This window comes from Phaseolus vulgaris, chromosome 8, assembly GCF_000499845.2.
Source record: "Phaseolus vulgaris cultivar G19833 chromosome 8, P. vulgaris v2.0, whole genome shotgun sequence".
Lineage (NCBI taxonomy): Eukaryota > Viridiplantae > Streptophyta > Magnoliopsida > Fabales > Fabaceae > Phaseolus > Phaseolus vulgaris.
Window position 1 is genome coordinate 15912414 of NC_023752.2, and position 12494 is coordinate 15924907.

General features: G+C 29.4%; 1 protein-coding gene across 2 annotated transcripts; it reads right to left on the reverse strand.

The window, feature by feature from the left end:
* Positions 1-1238: 1238 nt before the first annotated feature.
* LOC137826920 (putative respiratory burst oxidase homolog protein H) lies at positions 1239-6128 on the reverse strand. 2 transcript variants are annotated; one of them, XM_068633077.1, is made up of 14 exons: positions 5415-6128; positions 4990-5155; positions 4850-4898; positions 4640-4753; positions 3738-4547; positions 3328-3423; positions 3137-3252; positions 2952-3054; positions 2750-2841; positions 2513-2678; positions 2229-2372; positions 1999-2127; positions 1658-1736; positions 1239-1570 (listed from the first exon to the last, which is right to left on the reverse strand). In XM_068633077.1, the coding sequence occupies exons 1-14, from the start codon at positions 5776-5778 to the stop codon at positions 1461-1463; spliced, it is 2538 nt and encodes an 845-aa protein (XP_068489178.1). In that variant the 5' UTR covers positions 5779-6128; the 3' UTR covers positions 1239-1460. The 2 variants fall into 2 exon arrangements, with proteins under 2 accessions (XP_068489178.1, XP_068489177.1); XM_068633076.1 differs by having other exon boundaries at positions 2501-2678; positions 5415-6097.
* Between the last annotated feature and the right edge of the window lie 6366 nt (positions 6129-12494).

Here is a 12494-nt window from a genome sequence, read left to right on the forward strand (position 1 = left end):
CGTCTAAAAACAATACACATTTATTTTATTCAATTATTTTTAATGTAATTTTATTTTTATAATATATATCTTACTTTTTTTTACCTTATTTTTTAATAAGACATAAATTCTAAATTCTAAATACATACCAAACAAATATCAAAATTTAAAACAGAATAAGATCAACGTGTTAAATTTTTCAAACTCTTTTACAATCCACATATTCACCTATTTTTCAGGAAATAATTGGAATATATATGTAGCAAAGAACTTTGTTAAGTTCAGGATAATAAGACATTGTACTTTTGCACACATGTACTTTTTTTTTTTTTTATGTAAAACTGTAATAACAAATAATATGCAATTCTCTTATTATAATCCAATATATCTATTATGAAATATATCATCAAAATAGTTTTTAGATAATGAGATAGTCTACTGAATTGAAATATCTCATCCAATATATACATCTTATATATATGGTTAAGTTTATAATAAGATTATTAAGACCTTTAATGGGTTTATAATAGTCTACTGTACAGTGCAGGAAATATTTGGAGTGTTTATTTAACATGCTTTTTAGAAACCTTTCTTCTCTCTGGGTTCCTTGTTTCTGATTTGGTTATTCGAGTGCAATACTATTTCTATAACGTTGCATCAATGAAAGATTTGGAAGAACGACTCATACTAACTCCACACTATTAGGGAATCTTTATATAGAACTTTGGGGATGTCGATGAAAGAAACCTTGCAGAAAGAGTGTTTGCTCGAATCGATTTTTCGAGGTTTTACGGAGAGAACGCGAACTGGTGACTGTATCAGTATGAAAATACCAATTGTTCTCAATTGCATTGAAATGAGCAGAAGGAATTGATTCTTGAGAGGTTTGGCTATATCCCATGGCAGATTTAATAAAACTCCCATAAATAAATAGTCAAAAAAATTATGAGAAATTTGATGCTATAGTTACTTGTTTGAATATGACAGAAATTGTTTTTTAACTTTTACGTAAATTAGTTTTAAGGTTTGGAGAATGTTTCACAGTATATAATATGATCTTTTATCGTGAAATTCTCTACCAGTAATTTTTGTTCTTTCTTTTGGAAGTAAATAGGAAAGAATGGAATTGATAATCATTAATTCTGGGCTAGCCTTGAATGAACTAGAACTAGTTCTTTAGCATTCCTTTATCCGTTTTTCATTTATAGATTTCGTGTTTTATTTACCAAAAGTTCTCTGGTATATGAACATCAAAGAGCAATGAAAAATTTAGAAGAGACTCAGAAAGGATGTATAAAGGTTGAAAAAAATATACAAACACTATAAACAACTAAGCAAAATCAACACAACTTTTACATCTAAATACATACAAGAAACTTACAAAAGTTTGAATCCAAATTCACTCTAGAGTCTGTATAATCTTCTATTGTTTGATAAATCCAAGTGCCTACTTCAGTATTGATGCTGTGTGAAATTTTCCTTTAGAAGTTCTCCTTGTGAAACTGAAAGCGGGTAGATGAGTTTAGGCTGAACTCTTGACAAAGGCTCTTCAATACCTTTGTAAGAGTAGGACTTCCACAGTAGAATACACCTGCATCAAGAAAACAGCAGATACTTTTTTCATTTCTTTCATTGATTTTTGTGTAGAATTTCACAAAAAGCATCACAATTTTGTTACCTATCCGAGAACTTTGATGCGAGTTTGCTAGTTTTGAGAAGACTTTTTTCCAGTTTGGTCTTGCAAAATGTGTTCTTATCTGACAGAATGGTAACATCATAAAAGCTTAAGATTTGGTTGAATGGTGCAATGCTTTTACACTGATAATAAAACTTGGATACAATTCTATAGGTGTTGTAAATGTTGCTCTCCAATGACATTTAGAATAATATACGATGACATTTAATAATATGTAAAACTTCTGAGATAAAACTTCAATTCTAATTAGAATACAGAACAACTCCTACTGTAATAATGTATCTAAGTTTTGTCTTTACTCTAAATGAGTGGTAAATCAGTACCCGGCTTTCTGAAACTACATCAACTCCATTCTTAGCATGTTGCAACTTCTGAATCATTGCAATAAGTGCGGACCTTGCATCACCTTCCTCATAAACACTAGTCAAATAGTTGTGCATTTCTATAATATGCTGCATCATTTAAACAGGCTAAAAGGTTACTAGCAGTGAAATATATATGTACATGCAGGGAACAAAAGCAGGAAATAGTTGAGTTTAGTCCTCAATCTCACATCGCGGTCATAATCTGCAATATCATCCATGACACCTTTAAACCACTCAAATGATGCCTGCTCTCTTGTTACCCAATAAAAATATGCTCTTTCAGGAATTTTCTTAAGTTCATCTGAGTGATTTCCGTGGATTGGGTTTTGGTCCTGCATATAGGTTCCCTGCTATGTTAACCCCTTGAATTGCAACTAATGTATGAAATACAAACAACAAAAATGCATGCCTATTAAATTCAAATATATGCTGCCAAGTCAACCAAAGAAGTGTATGTAACCTTGTCACTCACTTCTATAGGGCTTCCTAACTTCATTTGGTTCAACAAATCTTTTAGAATACTGATCATTGGTGTGGCACCAATTCCGAGACCTATGAGCAAGAGGACATCATAGTTCTTATAGCTTTGTGCTGGGGCTCCGTATGGTCCTTTGATGAGGATCTTTGGGTATCTAAAGCTGAAAAGAGCAGATAATATCAACATTTATAGATCATTTTTGAAAGTTAAGAACAAAGAGTTGTTATTCACTTTTGTTTTTCAGAAAAGCTTGAACTTGCTGCTCTAGTTTCCATCCTCATAAGGCTTCCCCTTCTTGTCTGTGTACTGTGAGGCTCACAAGCCTGCATTTCTAAGTATTAGTAAAACTAGATGTTCAATAATTATTGCATTTCTGTGACCCTTTGACTAATTAAATACATAGGTTTGAGTTCACAGTTCAGACTAAAATCACCTGTGTAAATGTGTTCTTAAGCTCTGTAGTCCAATCTCCCAAGGTTCGTACATGGACGCTCAAGTATTCATCATCAGGTGCTGAAGTGATGGAGAAAGGATGCCTGTAACAAGAGTCAATCTGAGTAATTTTTTGCAGAAAAATGTTTTGTATGATCACTGTTAGACAATAATATCGGTTATCACCATTCAAAACTGGATATATCTGGACACTTGAGAAAAAGGTACATTCCACTTTTATACTTGAATCCTTGGGGTTTGCTCATGTATAGTGCTAGGACATTTCCTGTGTATATTATTGCCTGAAATTTCGAAGTGATAAAATCATTTTCATGCTTCAGCACGAAGAACAATGGAGAAGTTGTTGACACACATACCTTAATGATGTTTACTCGGTGATCTTTACCTCTAAAAAAAGGGTGAATTCTCTCAGAAGCATAGAGTGCTAGGGGAATTACAAGGTACATCCAAGTCTGCATTAATCAAAGATATTGTCAACTGATTTATAAACAGTTTCAGATTGTGGCCTATCAAAATTCAATTATGTAAAATTGGACATGCAGTATGAGCTATCGGGTCAGAATACCAAGTATCTACATCAACAAATGAGGAGTGGATAGTGTTGAATGATATATGTTATGAGCACTAAATAAACCACAATTTATATAAGTTTAAAAGAGAAAATGTGTTGAAACTGCATTTGAGAGAAGACTTCTGGAAAGCTGAAATGAAAAAGGTGTAGTTTGTTGGTAGTTAGAGCAATGAAAAATGTTAGAACTAATCATACCGTCTTCTTTTGCCATTCCTTGGTGAGAAATAGATAGTAGCCATGTATGATGAGGAGTATGTAAACCACAATAAGCAAATGATGCGCGTACCAAAAGGAATTGAAACCAGCCAATCGATGCAAAGCCGAAGGTAATTTGACAACATTTTTTCTGAAATAATGTGTGGCTAGAGTGAAGGAAAAGGCCATGAGTAAGACCATTAAAATTCCAGTCACACCTGGAGTGCTTTTAACAAGGGTGAAGTAATCAGGCTGCTCATAGTTAAAACCATCCCCAAGTATTGTCAGGAACTTCTCTTTTGGGCATGATACTAATCTTGGAAAATCACAAGTGATATGCACCATTACATGAATAAAAGTACCTATAACCACAGCTACTGCAATGGTCTTGTGAAAGTTTATATTGTCATCAAAAGGGATGATTCGACTTAGAAACGATTCTCTTATTTTCGTAAGTGTTCTTCTGCACATGGTTAGGACAATAAGAGCCATGTTGAGCTTGAGAGTCTCAGCGGCTCCCTTTGCAAAGCACACACAATAACCCATGACTTCATAGGCACCCATTTCCCTGTATTTCTTGAACTTCCAAATATAAAGCACCAAGTTGATGACCAACCATAGTGCCACAACCCATATTTTTTTCCATTTATCTAAGGCAAATTCTGTGGCTTTAGATATGTATTTGCTCATGGGGGTTCTATACTTGCTCGGTATCATAGCTCTACTCAAAGTCATGGCCTTAGTATTAACTTTTTTTGGGCCTTCTTCAGAACTAACCATTTCCTTCAGCAGAGTTTCTAGCTGCCACATCTGTTTAAAAAGAAAAATAAGAATACAAAAGATGAAGGTTTATGCAAAACTCAAGAAAATAAGAAAGCAGTATGAACTTGTTCATTTCTAACCTCTATATATCCATTATGATCAGGGTCAAGCTCTTCCATTATCAAAGCTGCATACCCATCAGCATGACTTTTGAGATTTCCTAGCCTATTTGCAGAGGCACTCAATACTATAACCTTTTAAACAAGGACATTTAGAACTGTGTTTCCATAGTGTGGTGGAAGAGAGTGAAAAAAAATTAATGACAAGAATGAGTGGTCTTTAGTGCTTACCTCCTTAACCTCGTCTTCTGATAGCCTACCATCCCCATTCTTGTCACACCTGAAAATAACTGAATTCATTTATGACAATCCACTCAATCAGAATGCAACATACAAAGGAATACAGATAAGAGTGTTTGTGTGCTCTTTACATGTCAAAGAACACTTGAAGCCTTGATTCAAGATCTTTGTTAGTCATGTCCTCCCAGAATACTTTAGCATCAGCCAAAGTTATCCCATTTGATGTACACACGTTCCTCCTCCTAGCCAAAGCCTCGTACAGCTCCCCGGCAAAATCCTTTGATTCTGCTCCCATGCCTATGCAACACAATTTAATTTTCATCATGCAAACTAGCCAATAATTATGACAGCTAAAAACATAACAAAGGCCAAAACTTGGATACTGTTTCATGGATATTGTGGTGTTGTCTCTTCCAATAAAGGCATGCAAACTTTATTACACAAATTACTAAGGAAAACTCTATTTCTGACCGGAAAATGGCGCCAAAAAACTTATGGAACTGCATTAATGTTTTGTTCTATTGCAAACCCAATAAAACAGATGAGGTAAATGTACCCATGCAGGCTCCAAATTTGTCTTTTGGGAGTTTTCCTTCAACTGCATGTTGAGTAAAACGCTTCTCAATGGACCTCCATGCATCTGCTTCCTTCCCAGTGACCGTTCTATCAAGAAAGCGTAAACCTTTAATCCCTCTGGCTGCTCCTGATTCAATCCTCATCATCTTCACCCCCCCATTCCCCTGATTGTCATTCCTGCTCCTCACATTGTTCACAGAAGTTTCATTGGGACCTTTTAGAACCGAGCTTGCATCAGCGGATGGTTCATTAATCCCACCAGACCTCCCTTGCACGGTCTGAATTTCAATGCTCTCAAGAATCCATGCTGATGATTCATCCTTGCCTTCTTTGCCTGATGACATCAATGACAAAGGGGTTGCCAAATTGATTATGATTCTGTGAAATGAATAATGACACGGGCGTAGGAGTTCAAGGTGGTGATGGTTTTGATTAATTTTGAAGCAAGAGAAAAGGGTGTTAGAGAGAAAGATGAAATTGGCAAAAATGGCATCAGAAATATCCCATATCTGTATATAAATGTTTTGTGTGAAGCTTCCTAATAATAGATAAGCACGTTGGTTGAACCACCCACTTGTATGTCCGGTCCAACCAAAAATGTCCCATAACCAACAGTGAAATCAAACCAAAATACCTACGACACAAACTTCTTTTTCTTTGCATGCTTTTCTCTCACCATTCTCACTTCTACTCTGCAAGGAAACCTCCTCACTTCCATTTCTTTATTCTTTCATTGCTAACAATCTTTTTCCAACCAAGATTCACTTTCTTTTATTATTTTATTATCATATCATTTTGTTTTTCATGGGATCTTAATCTTAGTGCTAACTAGTTGCAAGGTTTCTTCAAGTGATTGACTTTTGGGTTTTATATTAAACTTTTCATGGCAATTAGTCAGAAGCTACCAATAGCACCAAAAGGTGCCATTTTTTCCATTGCTTACTTTTTTATATTCTTAAATTGGAGAATTGACGTGCTTGCATTATGCCAGACATGTTTGCTCCAGCTCAAATTTGTATTGTATTATATACTGGGCAATGATAATGCTTTCAACTGGTTAATGAAATAATAGTTAACCTTATTATAGCCCACATAAGATAATCTTTCATTCACGCAACCAAAAAAGTTTAATTACAAGATCAAAGAGACTCTTTGAATATTTAAATTACTAGCCACGTATGTTTTCTTTAAACAACTTCTAGCTTTATAAAACCACTAACTTTTGTTTATTATTTCTTTTCCCATATAAAGCAATGTACATAAGTTTAGGAAACAATATTAGAATAATAAAAAACTCTTTCAGAGGTCTATTATTTAAGAGTTAACAAAAGTACTTTATTATCCCTATCTCTGCCGTCAATAATTTAAAATTTAATTAGATTAATATAAAGTTAGTATAAAATCTTCAAATGGGAACTTTTCCACCTCAAATAGTTTCAATAATCTAAAGTTATCTAAAAAGTAATAAGAAGCGTTATAAAATAAATGATGGATTATTAATCCAAAATCATTTAAAAATAAATAACTATTATATTATATCAATGCAATCCAACTCTATATTATATCAATGCAATCCAACTCGAATGAAATAAAATACCATCATTTCAAAATAATCTTATGAATATTTGTAGAATATTGAAAATTCTTTCATTTCATTCGCACATTATCTATAGATTCTGAACTTTGAACTTGAAAAACTTATATATTTTCTTACAATCATAATAGACAAAGATGTATCACAACATAATAATAAACTACAATTTTAATAACTGAAATATGTATGTATATATATTATGATTATCATTGATTGAATGAAAAATATTCAATAATTAATTATTAGGAGATAACATTTAATTTTTTATTAATGATTATGTTAATTAAAATAATTTAATTATTAAGCAGATTAATGTGTTGATAGTCAATTTATGTAGGATATTAATTAGTTGTAGGAAAAATGTATTTGTAGTTATCTTATTTTTATATAATAAAAAAAATTACATAAGTTGTGGATGATAGTAATGCATTGTGTAGTAAATATTTACGTGCAAATTTTATCATGAATTAAGAATTTATTAAAATTAACTAAAGTTAAAAGAAACCGGAAATTAAAAATAAGATGAACCAAAAATTATTAAAGGTTTGAAAAGTGATTATTAAAGAAATTGTTGAGAATTTTTTTAAGATTAAATATAATTAACTTTTACTAATCACTAGAATTTGGGAATTTAAAGTAAGAACAAAGAAAAAAATAAGATTTTGATAATGATACAATATGTGGAGGTTGTAATAATGGTATAGAAATATATATATATATATATATATATATATATATTTACATAATTCAATAAATAATTATTTAAGACAAAATTTAATTGAATTAGGTTTTAATTTAATTGTTTAAGGTTATTTAATTAGTTATAAGAGATTTACAAATTCTACTATATTTGTTAGAATATTAGTGTTGGCTTGACCGACGCAACATTGATATTTTATCTTGTTTTTGTCATTTTTTTCTTACACGTTTCATTTTTTGTATGTGGGTTGGTTCGCAAGCTAACGAACTACCTCTTATGTGAAACAAAACAGTGAAATAAGTCTGCATTTTTTATGCGAAAAAACCAATTTAATTTATGTTTTGCAAACTAAACACAGATTGAACTAATTCGTATTATATTCCTATTTGCATCCATTTTAAGATTGAACTAACTCGTATTATCATTCCTATTTGCATCCACTTTAAATTTCAAGAATTTGATCACATTTAAGTGTCTTTTTCATCTCGTTTGTTTTGGTCGAGGTTAATTTACATATTTCTTATAATGTATCGATATATTTATAATTTTTATCAATAAATTGAGGGTTGAAGAGTCTCTTAGAAACATGTCTTCTCTTACTGCAATAACAATGATCACCCATTAAAAATATAAACTTATTTGCTAGAAATATCCCTTTTTTTCAACTTGAGAAAACTGCGCTCCTTTCATATAATAACATGTAGTTATAATAAACTTTTGGTTCATTTAGTCATTAGGGAATCCAAGTACAAAAGTTCGGTACAACAAGAGAATCTTTTATAATTAGTAAATTTAATACAGTTAAATATAAATTTAAATAATCATCGTTCTGTTTTATCATTTTCATATAATACTATTTATAATTGTATTGCAATATTGAGATGAGAAAAATAATTTAATTGATGTACACAAAATTTGAAGAAAACAATTAGACTAAATATTAAATATTTTGTGAATTGTGATAACCTAGGTCCAAACATGTGATGTTTAACATGGATTAAGTAAGCAGAAAGTGCATGTGTTCCTAACAGAAGAAAACATGCTTTCAAGCTACGAACTATATCACATGGCTTTGCATGTTCCCAAATCAACACTTCAGTGTCACTGCACTCATCTAAGACCTTGGAGAGGAACTTCTCTTTCAACTTCTTTTCTATTATTATTGAGCTTTTTACTATATCCAAAAATTAAATCAATAATTAAATATGTTCTTTTTCTCTTACTATATACTATAAAATTGGTTTTTGTTTTTTCTATCATTCAAATACTTTTTGAAAATAATTGAAATAAACAATTTTGTAAGTAAAATAGTTGTTACTTTCTCCAAAAAAAATTTAGTTTTTTTTTTAAAGATTTGTTATTGTTGTTGTTTTAATTACTTTTGATATTCAATATAACTACTTTCAATGATAAAATAAGATCTTAAATTAAATCAATTTCATATAAAAAAAAATTCATTCTAATTATTTTTATATTATAGTACCTGAATGTTTTAAAATTAGGAAAAAATAACCAATTTCATATCATAATAATAAAAAAAGACATATTTAACTCTAAATCAATTATTCAATGACATATCACAACAATGACTATAGAAACCATTGAATTATGATAAGTATTGGCTGTCATAAAATAAATATAAATCCATTTTTGCGTAATCCTAAAGTTTAACATCATTTCAATCAAGTTTGCATGAATTTAAAATGTTCATTGATTAACTTCTTTACTACATTTCATATATTAAATTAGTTTTTTAATTATAGAATAGGGGTGATAAGCCAAGTTCACCTAACCTGTTTAAAAACAAATTAGTTTTTAATTAATATGAACATTGTTGTTGTTATTCACGTTAACGAACAATGCCAAAGGTTATTAATTGTTATTTTTCTTTAGTATATAATAAGTAATAAAAACACCTATATTCATAGTATTTACTTTATGACAAATATGAAACTGAATAATGAATTATTTGTTTGAGATGTTGTTATTTTAAGTTGCTAGTTCTTTTTAGTTTTCATTCCATTGAAAGCTTACATTTTTTAATGTTTAATATATTGAATTTAAAAAATAAAATAAATCTTAATTTTTAAATTACATAAAAATTAAAAATCCCATGAAATTCAATTCCCAATTCATTTACTATATAACTTTAATGTAAAAAAACTTTTTTTTATAAAATCAATTATCGATTCTTTTTTTTTTCTTCAATGACAAGATATATTTGTTAATTCCAAACTTGATAATGTCAACTATGCGAGGCTGGCACGGATAATTTTCTCCTCTCAACTTCCATTTCTAATATATATATAAAAAAAGAGTTGCATATGTTGTTGAGCTCACGTCTTTCATTTTCGAAAAAAACTGATTTTCTTTTTTTGGGTATTTATATTTAACTATAAAATATGTTGTTGTAAAAAAGTTATTAAATAAAAATTAATTATTATATTAAATAAATTAAATATTATTTTATAAATTAAAAAATTATTAATATTTAAAGTAATTTTTATTATTAATAAAAAATTATAAATTATTTTTTAAATCAGTATTTAATTAATTAAAAATATTTTAGCTCTAAAATTAATAGCTAACGAATTTTAAAATTAATCTATAAATTTTTATTAATAATCAAAATTATTTTAAATACTAATAATTTTATAATTATAAAATAATATTTAATTTAATAAATATAATATATATTATTTTTACCATTAGTTTATATTTAATTATTTTTTAATTTATAAAATAGTATTTAATTTAATAAATATATGGTTAATCTATATTTTCTGCTACATCTTAACCTATTTTTTATTTATATATTCTTTCAAGTAAGTAGCTGTAATTATGAAAAATGATAGCTGAAACAATCATATTTTCCATATATTATATGAAGAACATTAGTTTCCATATATTATATAAAGAACAATAAATTAATGATAACTTTTAATCTAGATTACAACGATGTTATAACTAATGACGTACACATTAAAGTGAACCTTATAGCTGATTTGTTTGTGAAGTTTTATCTCTCTTTTTTTCTTTCTTTCTATAGACTAAACTTGAACAATTAATCAAGATATAATGTGAATCAGATGAGAAAAAGCTTAAATTTGGTGGAACGAAAATAAATAAAAAATTAATAATTTAGTTAAACTGTTTTTATTATTGGTAAAAATATATATTGAAAGTGTTTCACCCTATATACAAACCTAAATTAAAAACTAAAAAATATATTATAATCATGTTGGAACAGAACCAACACATAGATATCAGCCCCATCCAAAAATATATTTTGCCGGTAGTTAAAAAAATTTATGTCTCATATACATCATATACATGTACATCAGTAGCTATTAAATACGAGATTTTTATGTAACAATTTTGTTATTTATTCTTGAAAATCGAATTCTGACATTTATTTTTTATTCGGATCAAAGAAAGATTTTTAAAATCTGAAAACTAAAAGTTGAAATTATATTTTTTAAAACCAAAATTTGATCATTCATCGAACAACTTTCTTTCGCTTTTTTTTTTTCATTATCAGAAAAAAAACATTTCTTGAATTCGATTCCGTAAAATTAAATTTTGGAATATCTTTTTTACATGAAAAAGAAACAAAGGTGAAAATTCGATTTCATGGAGCCGAATTTTCATAATAAACCATTTTCAGTGTTAATTGAAGAAATAAAGCACACAGGATTTTATTTAGGGAATTATTTCCTAAAACTGTACTAGTTACGAAAAAATCTTACAAAAACCTCTTAGTCCCCTATATGCAAAGGTAGAAATGAAACATATTCATATTTGAAAACAAAATACGCAATGACACTAGGATTAAGAGATGAATCAATTAAACAATATTCAAAATTTGTAACAAGTCACTGAAGTTAAGATAACACAAACCCTCTTGTTGGATGTTAGACTTTTTAGACATCCACCTTCAACCTTGTAATACAACACAACACAACAAAGAAGTGCAATAGAAACACAAAGCGTAAAGGATCAAACAGAGATATATGACATAGTAGAAAGGGGTTACAAAAGATTTTATCTTGACTTGCACATCGATAACCAGTTTGCTTTAGGTAACATGTCTGCAAAAAGGAGATATCCTCCGAATTATGCTTCTTACTACTTCAAAAAACTTGTGTGCTCACCATCCTAACAAAGATATTTATTAGACATAGAAGCTTACAAGGTTCTCTCAGAAACCTCCCTAACAACATAGAGAATCTGACCACAATAAAAATTCCAACTTATTGAGAATTTTATGCACAATCATGCACAAAGTCACCAATTTGAGTAAGAAAGCTGCACTTTTGGAATCTTATTTATAATCCAGATCCAGGCATTTATTTGAACTACATTTAAGACCTCATCATTATCCAAACACCTGTATACAATGCTATTCCTATGTGTCCAAATTGACCAAACAATAGTCACACACATGCTTTTCCATATTTTGTTTCCTTCCTTGGTCATCCCTGGCATAGAAAACCGAGATAAGTGTTCTCTAGTAGAGTTGTGGTGTATTGAATTTATGCTAACCCACTTATCACATAATTTCCAAATCTTTCATGTTACATTACATTCAAAAAATAGATGTTGTACTAACTCCTTTTCCTTTCTGCACATTACACAAAAAAGATTAACAACACTAAATCCTCTCTTAGATAGATTATCTCGTGTGACAATTCTATTAATGAGTAATCTTCAACCAAAATGTAAAGCACTTGACATAGCCTTATTACTCCACAGTTCTTCTAATA